The 27,220-nt window shown below is 41.1% G+C and overlaps 1 protein-coding gene across 1 annotated transcript in view; it reads right to left on the bottom strand.

Moving 5' to 3' along the window:
* Nucleotides 1-27,220, bottom strand: part of DCC (DCC netrin 1 receptor) — a 494,023-nt gene that overhangs the window by 124,442 nt on the left and 342,361 nt on the right. Inside the window, exons 12-13 of the mRNA XM_044283460.1 lie at nt 13,174-13,315; nt 4,956-5,066 (exon numbers count right to left, since the gene is read on the bottom strand). Of these exons, the coding sequence (XP_044139395.1) occupies nt 4,956-5,066; nt 13,174-13,315 (253 nt within the window). The remainder of the gene's footprint in view (nt 1-4,955; nt 5,067-13,173; nt 13,316-27,220) is intronic.

The raw sequence follows: 27,220 nt of genomic DNA on the forward strand, positions 1-27,220 counted from the left end.
ACATTTCAGACCAGAAAATGAAACCTATGCCGCATTTTGTATTATTTTCTTCAATAAAACCTAACAAATCTGCCATTGCAATGGTGGTCCTGTCATGTTCCAGTGGTAGGGTTTAGAGCTAGGTACCACAATTATTGAACCTGTTATCAAACAAATGTTTTTTCCCATTTCAAGCTGATTATTGACACCTTAGTATATGCCTGAGGCTTTGGAATAGCTGGAAGCCAGAGCTGCACTCTACATGATTTTTGTTGGGGACTTCCACTATTGTATTGTTGCAGATCGCAAGAGTTCTGGAATCTCTCAGAAAGTAATATACTCTGTATAAGTGAGTCTTGATTATTGCCATCATTGACCATCAACAGCCTGGGACACGTATATAAAAGGCAGAAGGCCAGATATGGTTTTCTAAACATTGTTTAGGAAGGACTGACGTAACTAGGTAAAGTGCAATAAGAACAAAATATCAACACATAAAAAAAGAATGTAATTCAAAATAAAATGAAAATAAAAATTAAAAAATTAACTTACATAGTTATGAATATGGCCTTCAAGATAGACTAATTCTAGGTGAACTCTACTCTCTTTTTGTGGCAAGTAAAAGAAAGTAAAGCTATAATAAACCAAGATATTTTAAAATGCTTAATGAACTTTGCTTTGGCCAAGATCTCTATTAATAATCCCACAAGGAGACATAAAGTCTTGTTTTACTGTTGACTGAGCAGTTCTTGGGCCAAAAAATAGCCTTTGGGGAGAGTTAAATGGCATGTATTATTCAGCAAAAATGAGATGTACAAGGTTTGTGGATCAGAAGTTATCCAAGGGAATGGCAAGCTTCAATTTTAACCACTGAATATTGAAAATAAAGCATATAACTATATAATCTAGAGGGTCTAAATCTCAGTTACACAGTGGAGGCATGGCCATTAGCTTTCCTAGATTAAAAAGACACTAGAACTATATTGCAGATCTGAGCCACCCATCTCTAATGGAGTCTGTGCTGTAGAGGAGCATTTTATTTGCCCCTTCTTGGATATACTGAATAGCTAAGAGTGCTCACAGAGAGAAGGACATACCTTAAAACATCTTCTACTGCAATGATACCACCCACCCAGTGGCGTAACTATAAATGACTGAGCCTTACAGCAAATTTTTGAACGGGCCCTCCTCCCCCAGCAACTTCTACGCAACTCCCGACTCCTGTGCAACCCCCACTCCTGAGGTTAGTCAAGATCGCGTTCTCAGACGAGGCCTAGAAGCCAGTCCATCCGTTTTCTATAGTGTCTCTGTATATAATGTCATTGTATAATACTGTTGAGGGGGCCCTGACAATAAAATATGTTAGTCATTCTTCTAGGTGTTCCCCGTCTGAGTTCGGGCCCCAACGCAGCTGCTTTCCCTGTTTCATCTATAGCTACGCCCCTGATGCCACTTTAGAGGAATGTTTAGTAAGCATAAAAAATGTAAGATGTATTATTATACACAATTAAGAGACTCTAAAGTGTCACCTACTTGGTGGACAGATGTTCAAAAGCTTTGCTGGACCAAATGGACATTGTGACTGGTATAGATAAATCACTGATCAAAGACCTCCATCTTCTATTCCAACAGAGTCGGGGATATAGAGGATTATGTTACACGACCCCCTTTGGGATCTACTGAGTAGGTAAAAGTGCTTACAGAGTGAAGAACATACCTTAAAATCTCTTCTAAAATGCCACCTTAGAGGACAGTTTCGCCTATTACTCCATTGGTATTAATACATCTTTAAGATACTTTAACGTAGATGGATTTGTCCTGGTAGTTGGCGACCATGTACATAATTGCATCGAACCCTATTTTAGATGACTATCTCTTAGGACTTTTTCATGGTCAAGATACTGTATTCGAGACCATGATGTCTTGCCGTGAGATACAGTATGAAGACTTTTAACTTAGTTGGCTCTTCTACTTGGAGAGCTCCATTAAAATAATATTTGCCCTCACATAGGTTCTCCAGGAACTCTACCTTTTGGGATTCTGTGTTGCTTTCATCACAAGTCATGAAGTCCCCCTTAGGGCCCAATACAATGTATTCCTTTTGAGTGTTTCACTCTGTACATCTGTTGACACGATCTGACTTTTGGAATATCTTCACTTAGGCAAATTGAATGAAACCTTTTAAAGGCAATAGACTCAGGGTTCCTAAGGGAATCTGAAATCTAAAAATATATATTTGAGTACTTCCCAGATGCCAGGAACCACAAGGGAGCATTGCGGGGAACCGTGACTCTTTAGTGGCTTCCCAATCACTCTAACAAAACGTACTAATTAAAAGAGATATCCACAGGGGAACATCAGCAGTTCTCTAACATACTGTCTGTCTCACTGATGCTCATTTCAAACAGAAATACAGTGAAGGCGAGGTGAGCAACATGAATCCTACATGCTGTAAAGTAGCTGCAGTTAACAATCTGTCTGGCTGCCCTGTCTATAAGAGGCTGGCGTATCGAGGACTCTCAGCATCTAATAGGTGTTTGACTCCCCCTGGTTTCATCAAAACATCAGTGAAATTGAAAGTCCCATGCAAAAATACTTGAAGCATGGCTTAATATTAAGAATGGTAGGGGTCAATGGAAAGAGCTGAGTGTTTATTTACTTTCATGTTCAAGCTTGTTCCAGATCCAAAAAGTAATATTGCTTTTTCATATTACCCTATTATTAAAAACTGGACCCTATGAAATCCAAAGATTGGAATATCAATGGAATATAAATAAGGATTGAGTATACTACATCCACACTCACCACTTATGGTCATCCAGGTTGACTTAAGTATGTCTAAACAAACATTGCAATTGCAATTCTACTGTCTGACTATGACTTAAAAGGGTTTTCCAGGACACAGCAGATCCTACCAATTTCCCCATTAAAAACACATAACACCCCTGTAGGAGAACATTTGCAATATACCCACCATTCTGAAGTTGCTCAGATAGGCCTCCTGGGAACCTGGTCATGAGATGCTCCTCTATAAAAAAATTCAGCTTCCTCTGACTTCACATCCTTTACCACATTAACAGTCTAGGCTGTGGACAGGATGATTTTTCTGCTACGGACAGGGTCAAAAATATTCCTCCTCTTGGGACATGAACATATGAGGTGGATTCAGGAGTTTAAAACATACACCAGGGAGAGGAATACTTCTGGCAGTGTCTATAGCACAAGTGACATCCAGTTCATAGCCCAGGCTGGAAAACTGGTAAAGGACGTGATATCAGCGGAAATGAAATATTCAGAAAAGGAAGATCCACAATTTCAGAACAGTATATTACTAACTTTCTCCTACAGGAATGTTAGGTGTGATTGAGATGGCTTTCTGGCACCCACTGGGTCACAGAAAACCCAGTGAAGCTGACCCATACACATTACTGTTAGCTGAAACCACTAATTTCATGAGGACCCACCGCCCATTTAATTTGTATGAGTATGGTGATGTCCTGATTTTCTCTCGATGGCAGATTCAGGAGAGGGAACTAGCAGTTGGATTCCAACATGTCCAATCATTTGTGGTGTTGGGCAGCAGCTCTTCCCCATTCAGAACACATGCCGAGCCTGCATGTGATTGGGGGGTTAGGAAGATTCGGCTAACAGCTGCCTAAAATTAATGGCCATCTTTCGGCTAGGTTCACATATACGGTAAGTTATCTTTAGCCTTAGCCAGACACAACTAATGACAAAGTCGTGCACCTGTCAAACCTCCATAACTATAGGATGTTTTTACATTATTTTTTATTTTATTTTAGCACGGCAGAAGAGAACAAGACAGAGGGGCTTTGAATGCAGAGTTGATCACTTACCCCAATAAAGGTTCCCCCAGAAACTGTGCTATTAACATCCCTATTACGAATTACTTTGTCACGAAGCGCATTTTTTTGTAAGTAGCGGGTGCAATGACAGGGAGCTGCGATAGCGCCGCCCCCATCATTGTACCCCTCAGATGACGCGTTTATACATGATCGCGGCATCTGAGTGTAAAATTAATAATAATCATGCTTAACGATCTCGGCCGAAATCCGGTGTGGCGCGAGATTACGTCATCACGCCGACTGGCGTGGTGGTGTATGACGTCATCACGCCAGCCGGCGTGATGATGTAATCTTGCGCCGCACGGGATTTCGGCCGAGATCTTCAAGCAAGATGGAGGCTGGCGGCCCGTCGCGAGCAAATGGAGGAGGTAAGTTAGAATTTTTTCGTTTTTTATACTATTTCAGGTTAAAGGGGTTCTGCAGTTTGTTTAGACTGATGATCTATCCTCTGGATAGATCATCAGCACCTGTTCCGCGCGGGTCCGACACCCGGGACCCCCGCCGATCAGCTGTTTGAGAACGCAGCGGCGCTCCAGCAGCGGCGCTCCAGCAGCGCCGCGGCCTTCTCACTGTTTACTGCAGGCCCAATGACGTCACAACTAGTATCAACTGGCCTGGGCAGGGCTAAGCTCCATTCAAGTGAACAGAGCTTAGCCGCGCCAAGGCCAGTGATACTAATCGTGACGTCACTGGGCCAGCGGTAAACAGTGAGAAGGCTGCAGTGCCACTGCCTTCACAAACAGCTGATCGGCGGGGGTCCCGGGTGTCGGACCCACGCCGATCAGATGCTGATGTTCTATCTAGAGGATAGATCATCAGTTTAAACAAACTGCAGAAAACCACCTTTAAATCGATTCGCTGACACAAAGCATGAGGAAATTCGGCTTCTAGGTGAATCGAATTTATCCTGAAATTCGGATTGAATTCCACTTCGTGGGATTCGATTCGCTCTTCTCTAATAGACTTGTCCAACGCTGATTGTAAACATCACAGAAGACACAATAATGAGAGAAGAGCTTTCCAACTATGAAGATAAGACCCTCTTATAGAAACCTAAAAAACCCTATTCTATAGCTGCAATTTAAATAAAATAGACCACAAATCACATACCATCAAGGTCATTCTCTGGTGTTTCTGTTGTATACCAGTCAGACGAGGGTCCAGTTCCATTCACTGTCATTGCAGAGACTTGAAAGCTGTACTGGCTTCCCTTCTCAAGTCCTGCAACAAAAAAATACACAAAATTTAGTCAATAGTAAACTATACATCGAACAAATCATTTATGAACCATCGCAAAAAATCTGTATTTGTGCTCCTTAAATGGTATTCCAGTCTCATTGGTATATGGGTAGGATAAAAAAATGTAGAAATAGATACAATAGGCACAGTTCTTACAGTAAGTTTTTCCCAAAGTCTTTATATAGGAGTTGAAAATGATGGTATTAGTCCTCCTTAAAGAGGACCCGGATCAAGCCTACCCTACCAGGCATATAGCCTGGTAGGGCTGATGACGCAGACAAAAACCATCCCTTTATTTCTCATGTAGTAGGTCCAGTATGGCAGAAAAATAAACTTAAAATTCGAGCACTTGGAGATAGGCTTATGCCTTCCGAGCACTGCTTCTGCAACGCCCCCGTTCCTTGCTAATGCCGGCCTACTGCACCTAATCACACCCCCATGTCCTTTGATTGACAGCGCTAGACCCACCTCACTTCCATGACGTTGCGTGCTCACTGGACACACACACAAGTCGGGAAGGAAGAGAAAGGTCCACTGCACAAGCACCGGCATGGAAGCTAATGATCAGGCCCGAGATATTAGCGCTAGACCGGCGGGTGTAGTGCTGTCAATCAAAGGACATGGGGGCGTGATTAGGTGCAGAAGGTCGGCATTAGCAAGGAATGAGGGCGTCGCAGAAGCACTGTTCGGAAGGCATAAGCCCGCCTTCAAGTGCTCAAATTCCTAATTAGCATATTTTTTAAAGTTGCTTTTTCTGCCACACTGGACCTACTACATTGAGAAATTAAGGTATGGTTTTTGTCTGTGTCATCAGCCCTACCAGACTATATGCCTGGTAGGGTAGGCTTGATCCGGGTGATAGAGTCTCTTTAAAGAGGACCTTTCACTTGTATACAAACTAAAAACTAACTCTATCTGTGGGCAGAACGGCGCCCAGGGGTCCCCCTGCACTTACTAGTATGCCTGGGCGCCGCTCTGTTCGCCCGGTATAGGCTCCGGTGTCTCAGCTCCGTCTGTTGTACTGGACTGATTTTTGTAGGAGGCGTGTCCCTTGCTGCAGTGCTGGCCAATCGCAGCACACAGCTCATAGCCAGTCTATGAGCTGTGTGCTGCGATTGGCCAGCACTGCAGCAAGGGACACGCCTCCTACAAAAAATCAGTCCAATACAACAGACGGAGCTGAGACACCGGAGCCTATACCGGGCGAACGGAGCGGCGCCCAGGCATACTAGTAAATGCAGGGGGACCCCTGGGCGCCGTTCTGCCCACAGATAGAGTTAGTTTTTAGTTTGTATACTAGTGAAAGGTCCTCTTTAAGTCTCTTTCTAAATACATAATGCAATCTTCCTAAAATAACCACAGATATGCAATCACTTTCAGCATACTTTGTGCAGCTCCCAATTGCAGTCCTTCAATGGACAGCCAGTCCTTCTCAGAAGTGTGGAGGGCACAGAAGGCAATCAGCCATTTTCACATGCAGTAAAGTCTTATGCCATAAACGTGTGTTCCCTTACTGTCTCAGTCTAGCACGGCCTTTAACCCCCTTCCCAACATCCGCCATACTATTACTGTGGTAATGCTGATCGTGGACACTTAACCTCTCAGATGCCAGGGTCAACTGTAACCACATCTGAGAGGCCTAAAACCCAGAAGTGCATGCTTGCCAGGCACGAACGTCTCCATTGGGCGGAGATTGGGGAAGGTGTTCCATAAAAGTAATGAGCCAGAGACTGTACTATTAAAATATAACAAAACTTATCTCATAGTGGGAATTGTGTAAAAGAAAAAAATAATCAATATGGGCGATTTGCCATTTTTTTATGACTTCACTTCCCCCAGGAAATTGAATTAAAAGTGATCAAAAAGTCATACACATCCCAAAATGGAATCAATAGAAACCACAGATTGTCCTGAAAAAAATGAGCCACAAACACAGCTCCGTAGACATAACTATAAAAAAAATGATTGGGGGTCAGACTATTGCAATGAAAAGAAAAAACATTTTTTCAGCATTGAAACACACAAAAAAAAATACGGTATCACCGTAATCGTACTGACTTTACTGCATAGTAAACGTCGTAAAAACAAAACCTATAAAACTAGCAGACTTCCCCATTTTTTTTTTTATTCCACCCCATTTGGAATTTTTTTTTAGCTTCCCACTACATCTTATGCAATATAAAATGGTGCCATTAAAAATTAAAACTTGTCCCACCAAAAAATGGCTATGTGAACTGAAAAATTATAAAGTTATGGCAGGGAGTAAAAAACTAAAATGCTAAAATGTCCAGGGAGGGGTTAAAATTGTTCTGTACCTTAAACCAGCTATCTGGCAGTGTTCCACTTTCAGGAATGGTGTTTTCCTGGATAAGGCTTTCCTTTAGGCATACTTGGCAGTGCACACTAATGCAGGTCTTCAGTCTAGCTCTGCTGGCTAGGACCTCTCTACACTACAAGCCAGGGGAGGCAGGGCCAGATTGTATCCAGGGAACCAACTAAAGACTGCCATATTAACTGCTTCCTACCTATATATAACCTTTTGGGATTTAAATTGCATAGGTCATCATCACAGTAAATATTCTGAAGTGGTGAATCACAGTATTAACCCTTTATCAGTGATCCACTGAGTCGCTGCAGGTCTGGGACCCACCTCTGGGACCAGCTTCTATATCCAGTACAGCCCCCTGAAGTGAAGGGAGTGCAGTTGTGCATGCACACTCCACCCAAGCACTGTTCCCCCACAGCTGATCGTTGGGAGTCCCAGCAGAAAGACACTGTGATCAGCTTCTTATCATCAAGACACTGTGATCAGCTGTGCATTCTAACAAGTAGGGATTGTCCAAAATGGAGTAACCCTTTAAAATTGTTGCCACCTGCTGAGGCATGATGGGAATGACATGGAAGATAAAATAAGAACGTTCAACAAAACTAATTTTTTTTTAATCTTCAATATGAAAATGTCCAATGTGCCATTAATTGTCATATTGTTATTAATGACTGGAGTTGCCCTATTAGGAATGAAGAAAAATCACCCTAACCTTGTGACTTCAATAATTGCAGGATTCCATGATCTAACATGGGTACTGTATAGCTACTGTAACAGACAACATATGTCATGACTGGAGTTTCTGTTTAAGAGATATCCTACAGGAAGATGCCATGTAATGGGCATATCCAACATTATTGACCTCTATTTTTTGGCCAGTTTAAAGGTGACCAGAAACTATGTAAGACTAGTTGGACTGTAGTGAGAATTGCGTTAGCCTAGGAATGAGGAACTCAGTGTTGTTTTATTTTTGGTCTGGTGGCTTATTCGAGACAGAAGGAAACCACTCAAAGATTCCAGGCTACATTTTAAAGAGATAATCCATAAAAATTTACCTTCTGTCAATGGTATGTTGCTTAAGATAACGTGAATATAGTGTGTGAGTTTGGACCATTACCACTAGACTGGCTGGTCTTAGAGAAAAAGAATGCCACCATATCAAGAAGTCTGGACACCATGTTGGATTGGATTTTTGGGGACAGCTAAAATCCCCTTCACGTTTTTGGAATATGTTTAAAAATGTAAATCCACTCACAATTGACTTCCTGGCATATTATTGAAGGGCTAATCTAGGCAAAAATATTTACCACCTGTCCACCGGGTCATCAATCACACCCGGAGACAAGGAGGATTGGTTAAGTATCCACGTTGCTGCTCCAAACACAATGGTGTGGTGCGATGGAGGATGTTTGGCTGAAACATCCTTTATGCAATATAGGATGTCATCAATGTATTGTAGATCATTAGCCTAGACCTGTGATGGCTAAACTCCGGCACTCTAGCTGTGGTAAAACTACAACTCCTAGAGATGCACACTTGCTTGGCTGTTCTCAGAACGTCACAGAAATGAATGGGGCATGCTGGGAGTCATAGTTTCACCACAGCTGAAGTGCTGGAGGTTAGCCATCACTGGCCTAGACCACCACGATTCCAAGAAGGAAGAGTCTGAGGGTCTACTGGAGGCACTGAAATCTATTGATTCACTGATTTTATCACTGATAATCATTGACTCCACATTTTGACAAATGAAACACTCTAATAGGTGGTGCCTAATGGTTTGGATGCTGCATAGTTTGGGAAATCGAGATACAGGATTACAGATTCAATGATGTGCTCAACTTCATATTTTGGGGGTAGGTCAAATAATACATTTGGGGTAGAGACAATTGGGTTCCTTCTTGTAAGTTTTTATGTATCAGAGCCACTCTTCTTCCACAATGGTTGAATTGTTTTAGTATTTTGCCTACACGCCAAAGAGAAAATATTGCCATTTGAAACGAGCACTTTAAAGTTTAGTGGCAAGATACTTTACTACAAGACTAATGCACGATGTTTAAAGCTGTAAGTGCAACTTAAATTACCTTGTTATGGCAGATGTCTCATTATTCTGGAAAAATATATACTTACTTAGTCAAGAAATACGCCTGTGGAAGGCAGAGCAAGAGACACTTAAACAATCAAGCTCCGTCACTTTTTTAATACAAACCACAAAAGGTAATATTTTATAACCTTTTAGAATTAAAATGTTTTACTTCAGTATAGGAATGCCCATTATAGCCTACTTAAGAATTAAAATAAAGTCAAAGAATGGAAGGAGACGAAACGCCTTAATATTTTACAGCCAAGAAATTTATCTTTTTTTTTTTTTTTTATATTTTGAGGATAAAACAAGGACAGTCAAAGTGATACACACTCCAGAATATAGGGGATATCGCTACCAAAAAAGGCACTTTGAAAGTTTTTTTCTGCTTTAGACAATCACTCATACTCCCATACAATAAACAGCAATCAACTGTGATCTGGAGGGAAACCTGGTATTGTTCAATTTCCCTGCAGCGCCACCACAGGAGAAATTAAGAATTACACAGTGCCAATTCCAGTTAATGGTTTGTTTGTGTAATACAGGACAAGTCCTCCACATAAAGAGATGCTTTTTGAAACTGCCCTCCACTCTGGGCAAGAGTTGTGGATCCCGAATAGAGAACATTGATCTGTTAACTTAATTTTAACTTAACTTAATATATATTATTATAATATTATATATTATATTATATATAAATATTTTCTTAACTAGACAACCCCTTTAGTACCATGTTCAATTTTTAGTCCCTTTCAAGGTTAATATTCAATTACTTTGCACTGTGAATCTTGGTCCAGTCCTTTAACACATTGATGAAGTGACAATTATTTGACTCTAAAATATTATGTGGATCCTAAGAGAGGATTGGGAGAGCAGAAGAAGGCTTCTGTAGAAACTGAAGGGATGAAATGAGCTTAGAGGCATTGGTAAAAATTATAGAAGTTGGCTGATTTAAAGTAAAGGTGTTCTGCACTTTGTTTAAACTGATGATCTATCCTCTGGATAGATCATCAGCATCTGATCGGCGGGGGTCTGACACCCGGGAACCCCGCCGATCAGCTGTTTGAGAAGGCAGCGGAGCTCCAGCAGCGCCGCGGCCTTCTCACTGTTTACCGCTGGCCGAGTGACATCACGATTGTATCAACTGGCCTGGGCGGGGCTAAGCTCCATTCAAGTGAACGGAGCTTAGCCGTGCCCAGGCCAGTGATACTAGTCGTGCCGTCACTGGGCCAGCGGTAAACAGTGAGAAGGCCGCGGCGCTGCTGGAGCTCCGCTGCCTTCTCAAACAGCTGATTGGCGGGGGTCCCGGGTGTCGGACCCCCGCCGATCAGATGCTGATGATCTATCCAGAGGATAGATCATCAGTTTAAACAAAGTGCAGAACCCCTTTAACATTAATCAACAAAGTCAATGAATTAGTCCAGAATCAACAAAGTCAATGAATTAGTCCATAATTTGATTTTATTATCTAACTTGGCTAAAATGTAGCAAAAACTGGATGCTACTGCACTATTCAATATATTTTCACCAAAGAAAGAAGTCCCTTCTTCACTACGGTTTCTTTGGAGTTGACCAATTTTGATGACTTACTCAACAGAGTTATACAATATTAGAAAGACATGGTGGACCTTCTTTTAGAAACAGTGTCACTCTTTTCAATAAGCCATAGGCATAGAAGATTGGGGAGCCCATAGCTAAGATTTTGTGCCTATTATGTGATACTTCTGCCTTCTGAACAAAAGGCTTTGGCTTTCATTTAAACAAGGCCAATCTCACAACTACTTCTTCACCTCTGAAGAAACCAGTCCTGCATGAGTTCTCATCACTGAAAACACCAAAAGTGATGAAACAACCATGGCTGGGCTCATCTCTTCAAGAGCCCATAGAACCTACATTGGTCTACCTCTATGGTATAAATGCCTCTGTTTATATAGACTCACTTCCACATGAATGAAATTGAGCTAGCATACCTAGACACAGAGTGGCGTTTGGCCATGTTTTTTCTAAACTGAAACAACCCTGAAGGAACTATCAAATCAGAAGGAGCCATGTTTTATGAAAACATTCTCGAGCTATAATAGGATCCAATTACTGCTACACTTCTCCGTGTAGGAACCATGGATGTCTGATTTCAGCAGATCTATAGCAGCTTGCATGATTTGTCACCTGCTCATGTGAGAAGAGCATGTCCTTATCAAAGACGGGGCTGGTTCAATGTTTATAGATGGTTCTCAACATCTCCGCTCCCGCCTCCTAATTAATATTTGTCTACTAGAGGACATATACTGTAGTGAGGAGGTTGGACGCCATATATTTTCCACTTGAGTTAGAAGGTCAGCTGCTAGGAAAGGCGATAAAAGTCCTGGTTCTATCGATGTATCTAGCTTTTGAATTACCTCAATTTTCCCTTTCGCTTACAGACCTCGGTGATGCATCTTTTTGTGACAGACAGATCAGCCCTAACATTGAATTCCAATAATAACGGCTTAATATGTAGATTAATCCTGAAAAATATCTGGCATGAAGCTCTGGGTTCTCCGCTCACGGGGAAGATCGTTTATTTTACTCTGCTAATTTCATCACAATTAATCTCGGTTTAGAAATGAATGCAAAAGAAGCTTGTCCAAGGGGAATGACAGGAAAACTAATGGATGGATGGCATCTGATTTCAGGTTCGTGATGAAATTTAGGTTTTTCTGTTCTAGTTGAGAAGCAACTGGTGGATGGAATAAATATAGATTCTATTAAACAGTTTTTCTGAAATATCCAAAAATGTTAGTAAAGTCACGGAAGCAAAATAAGCCTTTCCCATCCTTACTGTTTAGTGCTGGTGGGCCGGGTCAATCTTTGTTCTTGGATATACAACTATGACAACTTCATCTATCAATTATGATTGCTCTGTGATTGCTCATTCACTGGTCTCACCTTGGTAGTCAGAGACATCATCGCGATGATGTGTCCAACTACCCAACATGAACGCTGCGGCTGCAGAGATCACATACGGTAGTTGAGGATGTCACCAGCACCAGAAACAAAAAAAAACTGTGTAGTCAATTAAATGGCAGGGGATCAAAAAGATGACAGAGGCTTCTTGGGTTATTTTGAGGGATGAGCGCATTTCTGAAAATTCGTTTTTGGTCCAATTCGAGTGTGTGACTAAATACAGACTCGAAACAATTCAACATGAAGCAAATGTGCTGCTATCGTCATGAAAAGATGTGCATGACATTCTGGTCTTTTTCTCTTTGTTTTTCTCTCTCCCAAAATTCTTTTAAATAGAATCAATAATTATTCTGATTCTGTAGAATGTGAATTTTTTCAAAAATTCTGGTCAAATTTTTATTCTATAGAAACAATACTCTAGTTATACTATAACATCCCTTCCTTTACCTTATTTTTGGGTGGTTTGAAGACCCATTTTAAAGTACAGCTGTTTGCTTCCAGGCAGAGACTCCGGGCTGAAATGCACTTGCCCTGATATGACCGGTACATGCGCGAATTGGCTTCAATGTATGTTTTTGCACTGTAACTATGCTGCATCTCCAAAGGGATTGTCTCCAGTCATGATATCAGTCATCGAACAGGATCTGATCTAATCCTCCTCACTATGTACAGCTCTTGCCCATAATATGGTTGCAGTCACAGAAGCTTAAAAACATGGGTTACAACCCGTGGTCACTCACCTGTGAACAAGTACCAAAGATTATTTGGCTCTATGGTCTCCAGTTCTCCCCGACGGGTGGTCTTCCTGTGACGGATTTTGAACCCGGTAATAAATCCATTTTGTGTTCCTGATGGAGGCGGCAGCCAGCTGACCTTAATACTCTGAAAAATAAATGGTAGATGCAGGTTAATCCCATAATCTGGGAAAATATTTAATTTGAATTAATATAGTCCGGAGCTGCTTTATCAGTTCTACAAGCTTCAGAGCTGAAATCTCCCAGCACTCACTGTTTTAGTGCCTGCACAGTGGCATAAAGTACTCCAAGGAACCCTCAAGCAAAACTGACTTCAAATATTTATAAATGATAAATTCCCCCCTTAGTCTTTACATCAGGCTCCGTATATGATCCAGGAAATCCTACATTATAGGAGCTGAGAAGATGTCTGTCAAAAAGCTTGCTGTTTCTAATAATCAGCAGAATTGTGAATTCAGCTGCAGCATGTACAGTAATACAGGTTGTAACTCAGTATCAGCACAGGATAAGTAATGTAATGTATGTACACAATGACTCCAACAGCAGAATAGTGAGTGCAGCTGTGGAGTATAATACAGGATGTAACTCAGGATCAGTACAGGATAAGTAATGTAATGTATGTACACAGTGACAGCACCAGCAGAATAGTGAGTGCAGCTCTGTAGTATAATACAGGAGGTAACTCAGGTCAGGATCAGTACAGGATAAGTAATGTATGTACACAGTGACGACAACAGCAGAATAGTGAATGCAGCTCTGGAGTATAATACAGGATGTAAGTCAGGATCAGTACAGGATAAGTAATGCATGTACACAGTGACTCCACCAACAGAATAGTGAGTGCAGCTCTAGAGTATAATACAGGATATAACTGAGGATCAGTACAGGATAAGTCATGTAATGTATGTACACAGTGACTACACCAGCAGAATAGTGAGTGCAGCTCTGGAGTATAATACAGGCTGTAACTCAGGATTAGTACAGGAAAAGTAATGTATGTACACAGTGACGACAACAACAACAGAATAGTGAATGCAGCTATGGAGTATAATACAGGATGTAAGTCAGGATCAGTACAGGATAAGTAATGCATGTACACAGTGACTCCACCAGCAGAATAGTGAGTGCAGCTCTGGAGTATAATACAGGATGTAACTCAGGATCAGTACAGGATAAGTAATATAATGTATATACATGATGACTTCACCAGTAGAATAATGAGAGCAGCTCTGGAGTACAATTCAGGATGTGACTCAGAATCAGTACAGGAAAAGTAATGTATGTACACAGTGACTACAACAGCAGAATAGTGAGTGCAGCTCTGGAGTATAATACAGCATGTAACTCAGGATCAGTACAGGATAAGTAATGTAAAGTATGTACACAGTGCCTACACCAGCAGAATAGTGAGTGCAGCTCTGGAGTATAATACAGGATGTAACTCAGGATCAGTACAGGATAAGTAATGTATGTACACAGTGACTGCACCAGCAGAATAGTGAGTGCAGCTCTGGAGTATAATACTGGATGTAACTCAGGATCAGTACAGGATAAGTAATTTAATGTATGTACACAGTGACTCCACCAGCAGAATAGTGAGTTCAGCTCTGGAATATCATACAAGATGCAAATGAAAATTCATATTGCATTATATGTATATAAAACATTTTTATAAACATTTATCAGGAATAAAGGAACAACATTGCCAATAATGTGACATATTAGTAATATTTCCTGTAGGAGAGACAGTAGCTGCTTTGCACTGGGAGATCTTGTCACTCCCGTATTCACACCTTGAATGCACAAAAGTCATCTCAAACTTTACCACTTACATATTTTTCATTAACTCCTATAAAGTTACTTCACCTCAGATGTCCTAGCGCTTCAGCAACTAGTCTTACCGTATGTCAAGTGTAGAGAAGCGGTAAGACCCCACCAAGATCCTGAATAAAGCAGAGCCGACTTTATAATTTGCTCTATTCCATATGGTATTGAGTTCTTCCTAGCTTCTCATGGGCTCAGAATTCATAGAGCTCTATGCAACAGTCAGAATACTCCTCAATTTTACTAGACCTTTATTAAGTTAATTTCGACCTTCTTTAGGTTAAAAGCTCTACATTAATCTGTAGTGGGAAGCTTCATCTTCCTGACTTTAAGAATGATGCAATTAAGAAAGCCTGCAGCCACCACTAGGGGGAGCTAACTACATATGAATTTTCAAAGGGAGATGTATAAATAGGCATGCAGTGTGAGAATGTAAAGCAATCAGGGAAGCAGCTCAGTCGCCACAGCAATCACTTTTATTGGTTCTGTGGTAGGTACTCCACTGACTACAAGCAAATTTACTATTAATATGTGTGTATGCATTGAGCAAATTCAGCTCTGCTACATATACATTCAAATTAACTCATACATCATGTATTGTACAGAATTATCCACTAAGTCATTCCATCAGTGTGCCATCAGGTCGTAGCCTTGCTATACTATCCTATGCATCTCAGCATCACCAGAGCCCGAATCCCTGTCCAGCCCTCTCATCTGCCCAGGTTTGTACAGTGCTTAGAGTGGCCCAACCTTTGGATGTAATCCCACCTAGACCGGCCCACTTAGAGCCACTGAATCTTCCAGTGGGCCCCTTAACCAACATGAGAGCGCGGTGGGAGATCAAACAGGATGGTGCATTGTTCAAAGGGCTCTCCGAGAAGAAAAGGAACCAGGCAGTGAGGTAAGGAGGCCAAGAAAAAGCTAGTGAATCTCATCTCCTCCACTTTAAGATAGATAGAGCAAATACTGCACTACACATCAATTTTCCATTTCCAGTTTCTGCATCTGCCTTCCTCTTCCCCTTCATCTGATAGGGTTTACAACTCCCAGCATGACCTAACAGCTGGAAACCTTCAGGACCTCCTGGATGTTGTAGCCAGGGGCGGATTGGCCGTAGACCTTACAGGGAAATTTCCCGGTAGGGCTGAAGCCCAGTGGGCCGTCTGGACCCTCCTCGCGGCTGGCCAGTGGAAGTATTTGTGGGTGTATTTTGTGCTGCTGGCGGCAGTATTGCTGGCCCTGCCTTCCATGAATTTGGACCCAACTACAAAATGGGGCCACATTTATACATTTTTCCAGGGCCACTTTAAATTCCCAGTCCGCCCGTGGTTGTCACTGTCCTTCCAAGTGGAGAGGCAGAGTCTTGGTTTCCCACCCTGTGACGCAGTCATTTGTTTGATAAATTTGCCAGTGGAATATAAAAACCAACACAAAAAAAATATATATATCAATTCCTTACAAGGTTATGTTAATGGGAAAATAAAAGGATATGGCTCCTTCTTTTGACTTTCACCTCTTGAAGTAAGCCTGGAATCTATCATTTAGAAATGAAGACGTTGGCAGCGTTTCTGCAAGTCAAGTGAACAAATATTTCATCCCACTGATTTTGGTGACTCGACTGTACCACTGCCAACAACTGAGTCACTGAAAAAGGTCCAGTTTCTTAAATTAGCAGCAAATGGTTGAAAAAAAAAAATGAAAAACTCTTCATTTGGAGTTGTAAGAATGGACTGCACGTAGCAGAGCTCAGTTTGTTGTTAGGCTTTGATCACTGTGATATCCAGATGCATTAGGTTAATTTTGAGAACTTTCAAGGTGCAAAAACAATAAACCCCCCCAAAAAGTGAAGGAAAATTCAATTTTCCAGCAAATACCTGCTAATCCTCAAAAGCCAAACTGGTGATAATCCTGTCCATGAATTTTCTATAATGGTCAGTGATTTATAGAGCACAGGACTATGTTCCTTGTACCAGATGTCCATTGGTTTTTATTGAACTCCATGCACCATGCTTAATGGGCCTCTAGTTGAGTGGAGGTCTTAAATCGAGATGAGCGAATCGAAGCTGACGAAGTGGAATTAGTTTAGAATTTCAGGAAAAATTTGATTCGCAACGAATGCGAATTTCCTCAAGCTTCGTAGTATCAAATCGCAATTTTCCTAAAATGGCGACTACACGTGTGAGGACTGAGGACAAGGGGCATGGAACGCTGGGAATGCGGGATCACCCAGATTGACATGCCTGCATGCAGCCAATCAGCAGCCAGCCAGCTCTGTGATGTCACAGCCCTTTAAATACGGCAGCCATTTTAGATTCTGGCATTTTCCGGCGTTCAGTGTGCAGAGACAGACGTGTGAAGGCGCTAGGGACAGCTATTGGAAAAACCTCATTGTTAAAAAAAAAAGACAGAAAAATGATTTATAAATGCAGGGAAAGGATAGGGAGGAATAATTTCACAGCATCTTAGTGCAGGGAGAGATGACAGAAGGCGCTAGGGACAGTGCTAGGAAAGTGAACAGCAAGTGCAGGGAACGATTATTTGGGGATCCAAATAGTCATTAGACAGCTCTGTCATTCCAGCCTTTTGTTATTGGGCTGCAAGTGTTATGTTGGAAAGCCTTTAGTGGCTTATATCTTAGTATCCTATTCAGTACTACAAGAAAAATATATACGCATTTCACTTCTGCAGTTATTTCTGGTGAAAGCATATAGGGGCGTATTTCAGTACTGCAAGAAATATATATACGCACTTCACTGTTGCAGTTATATCTGGTAAAGCCTTTAATGGTGCATTGCAATAGAAAAAGAAATATACATTCGCCATTCGCTGGTGCAATTACATGTAGAAAAACCTTTATTGACGTAAATCATTAGAAAAAGAAATGTACATTCGCCATTCGTTCCTGCACTTATACTTTGAAAAAACCTTTAATGGCGTATATCAGTAGAAAAATATAAATATAGTCAGCGTTCACTGTTGCAGTTATATGTGGTAAAGCCTTTAGTGGCATATTTCAGTAGAAAAATAAAGATATATTCAGCATTCAGCGCTGCAGTTATATGTGGGAAAGTCCTTTTTGCGGTATGGACTGAATTACGTTGTGGTGAAATTTTGTATTTGCGTTTTACACACTGCGCGCTTACGTGGCGACTTCCATAAGAGCAGCGCACCAATACAGGTGAATACACTATGCACTAACCCTGCACAAAAATGCGAACTAATTCACACCAGCCCGCATCTATCTGCGGTATTGCTTACTGGACACTACAGAGACTTCTCTGCAGCATAGAAACCGCACGAGGACCGCGTCTCGCTCTTCCAGCGTAGACCTACTTCCTCCGCTACGTCCTGTTCACTTCAGATCACTCCGCCTCAGGCGCCGTTGTTTTTTTTAAACTCACAGCCTATAACACACTGTTGAAAAGCCTTTAGTGGCGTATATACGTGGAAAAATTAAAATATACTCAGCATTCACAGTTCCAGTTATATGTAGTAAAGCCTTTAGTAGCGTATATCAGTAACATAGTAACATAGAAAAAGATATTCGGCATTCAGCGTGGCAGTTATATGCGGTAAAATCTTTTGGGACTTATTTCGATGGGAAAAAAAATTGTATTCAGCATTCAGCGCTGCAGTTATATGCGGTAAAGTCTTTTTTAAATTATTTTGGTGGAAAAAAATCTTGTATTCTGCATTAAGCGCTGCACTTATATGCGGTAAAGTCTTTTTAAAATTATTTCGTTGGAAAAAAATCTTGTATTCAGCATTACGCGCTGCACTTATTTTGGTGGAAATACAAATTTCCACCTCCTCGCCACACTAACTTTACACACACCCCCAGCTATATATATATAAGTGGTGCATGCACCACCTAGGGGCGAATAAAGGTAAATGACCTATCCTTAGGATCTCTAAGTACTGGAAAACCCCTTTAAGTTCTTTTGCAGAATAGGTTGGCATCATATAAATTAATAAAGTAAAGACTGTTGACTGCTCAGCTCCACATGCCGCACCCTCTACAGGGGAAAAGTAGCATTACATACAACTATTTATGTGTCATTTGAACATAATAGGACATATAGAAAGGGCTGTTTTGAGATGAGACGACCCTATGGTACAATGAAATGGGACATTAATCTGCAATGAATCCACAGTGAATGAGAATTTACCCAGAATACTGTACTGGTATAATACACTGCAGATCGGAAAATTGGCACTTTTTCATTCCACATGGACATGCCACATGTCTTCACAGGGGAGGCCCCCACCTCTCAGTGCCCCATAGCTGCGGGACCATACCCTATTATAATAGCCTGACGTGACAGCATAGGACATCTATAAAGGTGTAAATAATTGGTTGGCACTCCGGTGTAGATATTGGTGGTGCACGCGTCTTAGACGAGAGACACTCCATAGAAGCTTTGCAGGAAAAAAGATCGGCACTCACTCAGTTGAATGAACATGGTGGATTATTGTCACATTACAATTTCATGTGACGCGTTTCCGCTGTGTTAGCCTTCCTCAGACAAGTCAGAAGATGGCTAACACAGCCGAAACGCGTCATATAAAATTGTAATGTGACAATAAACCACCACGTTCATTCAACTGAGTAAGTGCCGGTCTTTAATTTATAGAGGTGTGTCCAGAAATATAGATGAGTGAATTTCTTAAACTTCGATTCAGGTCCGATTTGCTTGAATCGACCTCCCGATTTGTACCAAATCAAAAGTGCTCTGATTGCCCAGACAGTTTCTCTCTCTCTCTCTCTCTCTCTCTCTCTCTTCTTCCTCTCTCCTTATTCTTATGAATTTAAAGGGGTATTCCCATCACAGAAAATGGGAGCATATCGCTAGGATATGCCCCCATTATCTGATAGGTACAGGTCCCACTTCTGCGACCTTCAACGAGAATGGAGTGGGGAGAGTTGTGACTGAAGGACCCCGAATTTCCTGGCGTCTGGCCACCACCAAGCGCTGCTCCCCGCTGCTCCCATACAAGTGAATAGGAGCACACCACACATGTGTGGCCCACCACCCATTCATTTCTATGGGGCTGACAGAAATAGCTGGCTATTTTTGGCGGCTCCATAGAAATGAATGGAGGGCGGCTGTGCATGCGCAGTGCGCCCTCCACTACTTTCCCCGCTCCGTTCTCCATGTAGAATATGTACACAGTAGCGATATGGCCCCATTATCTGTGATGGCAAAACCCCTTTAATCACACAAAAATCGGTTTGGGTAGAATCAGAACTTTTTGAAAAATTTGGGTTGAGTTTCCAAATCTTAAACTTGATTGGCTCATCTGTGTCCAGAACCCTTTTGAGGCATACCAGGGAATTATCTGCTGTGTATACGCCCCATCGAACTTGGTTTAGGAATCTAATAATGAGAGACTCTACTAACAGTAGAGCAATACCAGAGGGTCAGAAGATGAAGGGATTGTTAGCCAGGACTTTGACCTTGGAGACGGATAATGAGCATCTTACCAAATCAATCCAAACCAAGAACTCTTAATAATTTAGCAGATTTCCATTTCCAAAACTGCTAATTCCCTCTGCTTTGTTCTCAGTTCAGCCTCACTGCCCTGAAATACAGATAATCTGCACAGTAGGGCGGTAATTCAGAATCTGCATTTGCATCCGCATGGAAGAGCGACCACAAATCTGGCTGCCGCCCTGCGTTAATTAAATATGCATGCTTACAAAATGAAATCGTTCTATGTATTCTCACACGAGTGTAATGACCGCCAAATCCCCATGGACGGATTTACGCAAATATATATATTTTTTCCTTTGCTGCAGATGACAAACACTTTACATTTTTTATGAAAGTGGCCTAAGGGTGGAAATGAGATGACGTTACTATATGTAATTTACCAGACGTCCACCTCTGATTACTGCTGTCTGCGCAGTGCAGGTAGCCTTATGAATAACTTATAGGGGTTTTCCAGGACTTAGATTTTGATGACTTATCCTTAGGATAGGTCATCAATATCAGATCAGTAGGGGTTCGACACCTGGCAACCACCCCCCTTCCTGTGGATAGATGCTTATGGGCAGCAGCCTCCCCGAAAACTATGTAATGATCATTGCTAGAAGCAGAAGGTTGAATTTTGAATCTTGAACAAACCATCGTGTGGTAGATGTTGCCTAAACCCTGGAGAACAGTGAAGTAATCTAGGGCAGTGTTCCTCAGCTCCAGTCTTCAAGATCTACCTGCCAGTCATCATTTGAGAAGTTCCCCAAAATGAATACCTGTGGTAATTTCTGATGCATTGACACTCATTAGATTACCGGCTCAATACTAAGGAAATCCTGAAACATGACAGGCAGATGGGCCCTGAGGACTTGGCGTTGAGGAATATTGATCTAGACTTGGGGGTACTACAAATTTTATATAGTTGTGTATTGTGTATTTTACTGCTTGTTTCTGGCTGTAGTTACCAGCGAGGAAGGTTGGCAAAGGTTGGCAGGAACAGTGTTAACTACCCTGTTAGCTCCCCTTCTGGTGGGAGTGGGCTGGTCCTACTTCCTGCCAGTAGGGGGGTTCCTGGTCAGAGAAAGAGTAGGAGAGGATGCAACCTACTGTGCTCCTGCGAGAAATATAAAAGTATAGCAGAGTGACCTGCTATACCTGGATCTACAGACACTGCTGTAAGGTGAGGGACTACAGTCAAGTCACCCATCACCAAAAAAAAAACACTAGGCCAGTATGACCTAAGTGCCAAATTACCACTAACCAACCTGCCTCAATATTCTTGTTAGTGCCAGAGAAGAATTACACTAAAGCCTGCTGCTACTGTATGTATTTCAAGTTCTACGTTTGCACTTAGTAAAAAAGGACTTTTTTAAGTTTAACTCTGGCCTCATTGTTCAGCACTATAACTTTTGCTGTACCGATCCCCGAGAGCAATAACCTGAGTGAGTACACAGTGACATAACACTTCATCAGGGCCACTACCACTCTCCTCTTCTACACCGGCTCCTTAGAGGGTCGCTGCACAACCCCGGGGAAATCTACTGATGTCACTGAAATAAAACATTAGAATGTGGTTGCTCTGCAGAGTTTTGAGTGCTAATGACCCACACAGCTGACTTGTCCTCAGGTGCAGAGACTGCCTCATTCATGCATTATTTTTCCCCCTCTTAACTACACACATATCGGCTCCATTCACATTGAAGGTACATACAATAAGCTGATCAATGACTGAAAGAGAAGAGACCTAAACAACTGAGCGCCTGAGGGCTGGAGAACAACGCAGCTTTATACAACCGGTCTAAACAATGCCGGCACAAAGAGGTCACAGGTGAAGATGAAGAGAAGAAAAATCAATTTCTGAACTGAGGCAGAACCGAAGAAAGAGAACAGAGTGATATCAGGAGGGACGATACCGGTACACCGAAAAACCTGGGGGTGGCTGCATTGTGACTGGAGCTAAACAATGACAAGCTAACATCTGTCTCATATCTATCTCATGTCTATCTATCTATCTATCTATCTATCTATCTATCTATTTCATATCTATCTATCTCATATCTATCTATCTATCTATCTCATATCCAGTGTTGATCACGAATAGTCGAATAGCGAATTTTAATCACGAATATCGGCATTTCGAGAATTCGCAAATATTTAGAATATTGAAAAATATATTCGAAATTGCGAATATTCATTTTTTTCTTAAATAACAGTGTATGCTAATTTTTAGGCGATTTTTTTATGCGAATTTTCGCAATCAAGAAAATAATGCCTGCAGATCACAAATTCGCGAATTTTCTAATATATGGCGAATATTCGCCCAAATATTCGCGAATTCGAATATTGCCCCTGCCGCTCATCACTACTCATATCTATCTATTTATTTCATATCTACAGGTCAAACTTGAAAAATTAGAATATTGTGCAAAGTTCATTTATTTCAGTAATGCAACTTAAAAGGTGAAACTAACATATGAGACTCATTACAGGCAAAGTGAGATATTTTAAAGCTTTATTTGGTATAATTTGGATGATTATGGCTTACAGCTTATGAAACCCCAAAGTCACAATCTCAGGTTCCCTTGCTCAGGGGGTATGGATTAATTAGCTGACTAGACTGGTACACATTGAGCCTAGAATATTGAACATTTTCATAAAATTCTAATTTTAAGTTGCATTACTGAAATAAATGGACTTTTGCACGATACTCTAATTTTTCGAGTTTCACCTCTATCTATCTATCTATCTATCTATCTATCTATCTATCTATCTATCTATCTATTATCTGTCTATCTATCTATCTATCTATCTATCTATCTATTTCATATCTATCTATCTATCTATCTATCTAATATCTATCTAATATCTATCTATCTATCTATCCATCTATCTCATTATCAATCTGTCTATCTATATCACAATCTATCTATCTATTTATCTATCTACACATACATTATCTATATATCTATCTAATTATCTATCTCCTATCTATCATCTAGCTATCTAGCTATCTATCTGTCTATAAAACATCTATCTAGCTCCTATCACAATCTATCTATCTACACACACAGGATCTATATATCTAATTATCTAACTATCTACCTATCTATCTCTGTCTACCTATCTATCTTTATATCAAAACTATTTACAAAGTTGCCTTTATTTTAAATGCATTGGAATAATTTCTGCAAGAAATGCATTCAAAATTTTCCTTACAGTTCCATAAAAAGATATATATATATATAAAAAATTGCTTATATTTAGCTTATAGTCAGCACAGCGCCCCCTCCCACAAGACAGTGTATGACACTGGTTGTACTTTCCGTTATCACGCTCATGTAGTGTTGTGATTGTTTTTATGTTAGCTGTGCGTCCATCAATGATAAGATGTCCACTAATAGAATAAAGCAAAGGGGATTGATAGAAAACTCTAGATAGACAGAACAGTAAGCGTGGCGGCGGCTCGGTGGCGCAGTCTCCGGTGATACCTTACATTCATCTTCTTCTTGTTCCGGTACTAACAGATTTTAAGAACAGATGTAGCTAATAAACAGTTGGAAAATAAATGTCTCCAGCCATATGACAGATAGCGAGCCATGAAACCGGCTGAATGGTAATAAATGTCAGCGATGGCTGTTTTATGAGGTTCCTTCAACCGTGGTAGACAATAATCTCAGAAGCCAGAAGATAACTATTTCATATGGGGCGTGACCTTGAGGTGACGGGTGACCCTACAAGTGGTAACCTTTCTATCGGGACTAGAGGAAGGTTTCATATGATAAATTCTAAGCAACAAGGACAACCAACTGCATGATCAGATCAGGAATATATATATATATGTTAGATTTTTCCAGCAACAGCGCCCCTCTTGTCAATGGCTGTTCTTGGTATTACAGCCTAGCCTCCTTTACTTGAATGCTGTAATACCAGACATAGTGCATGAGCAAGAATACCTCTTCTAAAAGAAAAGCACATTCATATATGATTACTGGGGCTGGAATCCCCATCGATCATGGGTATGGGGGTCTCTGAGTCCTCTGTGAGAATGGAGCAGGGGACAGGTGAGACAGCGGGAGGTATGGCAGAAGGCCCATGTGTGACTGCCGATCCATTCACTGTCAAAGAGAACCACACATTGTACTATAGAAGTAAATGGAGAGGTGGTCATGCATGCATACTGCATACTACTTCTCCATTGTAACAGGGGACTCAGGGATCCCCTGTCCTCATGATCAGTGAGGGTCCCATCGGTCAGACCACCAGGGGTCATACATTTATATGCATGACCACCATTCATTGTCTATGGAAATTATGAAGATAGCCATGAAGTTTGGTAAAGAAGTTAATGGAGATATGGTCACGCATGCACACTTTTTCTCCATTCACAAAGGAGACTTGGGGTACCATGTTCTCAGGACCATTGAGGGTCCTATTGGTCAGACCCTCAGGGGTCATACATTTGTATGCGGGACCATCATTCACTGTCTATGGGACTGACAGAGATAGCCAAGAACTATACTAAAGAATTTAATAGAGAGGTGGTCGCTCCATTCATACAGGAGACTGGAGGACCCCTGTTCTCATGACCAGTAAAAGTCCTATTGGTCAGACCCTCAGGGTCATTCACTGTCTATGGGACTGACGGATATAGCAAGAACTATAGCAATGAATTAAATGGAGAGGTAGTCACACATGCGCACTACTGCTCCATTCTACAGGAGACTGGAGGACCTGTTTTCATCACCAGTGAGGGTCCTATTATTCAGACCTTCAGGGGTCATACATTTATATGCGTGACCACAATTCACTGTATATGGGACTGGCGGATATAGCCAAGAACTATAGTAAGGAATTTAATGGAGAGGTAGTCACGCATGTTTGCTACCACTTCATTCATACAGGAGACTGGAAGGACCCCTGTTCTCATGATCAGTGAAGGTTCCAGTAGTAAGACCCCCACAGATGACATATTTATCTCTGAACCTGTGGATTTCCAAACTAGACAAGTAAGACAACCCCTTTATTCCTGCAATTTCTAACCTGTAGAACATTCTCCAAATTGTAGAAAAATATCAATTTGGTTAGAGAGGCAGAGAAATGGAGTTTCATAAATTTACCTCGTTAGAACCCGTAATCTCTTTCAGGCTTTTTTATTCGCACAGATTTTCTTTTATAAGAGGAGTTTTACTAGAATGGGATTAGTAATCAGGTTGAGATGTTTCTTTTACAAGAGTAATGCAGAAGTCCTCTGGCCTGATATGACCCGTGGTAGAACCTGTCATTGGGTTTGCATGGTACGTTTATAACAGTTTGTATCCATGATGTGATGTTTGCTTTTAGCCAAGCCTAAAACTGTCCTCAGGGCAGTGACAGTGTGCGCAGTAGTAGGGGGCTCGGAGCTCTCTCATAGGTTAGACTGTATAGAGCTTCATCAGATCTAATGACAATGCTGAGTGCCGGGGCCGGGAACATTCTGTAGAATGATATCAGATGGAAGTGTGGCAGATCACTGTCATCTCCTCTAATGACGAACTTTCATTAGATGAAAATGACTCAAAATAATGTAGAAGGAACAAATAACTAAACTGTCAGTAAAATGTAAAATACAGAGCGGGTAATTATAGAAGAGCACATACTACTGCAGAGAAAGAGGAACCTGATGTGAAACAAAAAATAATCTACAGTATCTATCTATCTCCTAATAATAAGATTATTTATTTCTATAGCACCACCATATTCCACAGCGCTTTTCTAATTCAGAGGGTTAATTTACAAAACAAAACAGCGGCCAGAGAGATAGGAAGAGAACCAGGAGAGAGCAGTGCCCTTAAGGCCAATTGAGTGGAGCATGATGAGGAGGAGTTTGTGGTCTATTGTATCAAATGCTGCAAAGGGATCCAGAAGAATCAGTAGAGAATAATCGCCATTCCTTTTTGCTGTTAGGAGATCGTTAGACACTTTAGTAAGGGCAGTTTCTGTAGAGTGTAAGGCAGATTTCTATCTATCTCATATCTATATCTATCTATCTATCTATCTATCTCATATCTATCTATCTAGTAAAATCAGTAAGCAGAGGTAACACTCTGCGTACTGATTTTACTACATTGAGGATCTCTGTCCAGGATCTTTTGGAGAAATTGCACCTTTTTAAAAAAAAAAATTGTCAGAGTGCTGCTATTTTTTCTTTCTTTCTTTCTTTCTTTCTTTCTTTCTTTCTTTCTTTCTTTCTTTCTTTCTTTCTTTCTTTCTTTCTTTCTTTCTTTCTTTCTTTCTTTCTTATATGTATCACACAGACATACATGCTGCAACAGACTTTTCACATGCCCTTTTTTCTTACTGCCCCAATAAAAAGATCAAAGCACAACAGTGCCAGTAAAATTAAGGTATCTACAGTGGCTATGGATGTCATCCAGGAGGTCACCACTGACTTCAGCAACAGTGATCCTCATTCTGTAGTTCATCTTCCCCCACACGGTGCGTCTGTTGATGAGGTAATGGCACATAACAAACTCAGCTTTGCAGCAAAAGTTCTCAGATTTTTTTTTCTTGTTGCAGTCATTTATTAATCCCACTGCAGACGTCATAAAACTCATCGTTCTAACGAACGTTCATAAAGCCATTAAAATGTAAATGCTACGGATCGACGTTACCTGCGTGCCAGATTTTTTATTATTTTCTCTTTTATTACACAACTATTTCGCTTATACTTTTTATTTGAAGATGAAAGCCTT

The sequence above is a fragment of the Bufo gargarizans genome, chromosome 1, assembly GCF_014858855.1.
Source record: "Bufo gargarizans isolate SCDJY-AF-19 chromosome 1, ASM1485885v1, whole genome shotgun sequence".
NCBI lineage: Eukaryota > Metazoa > Chordata > Amphibia > Anura > Bufonidae > Bufo > Bufo gargarizans.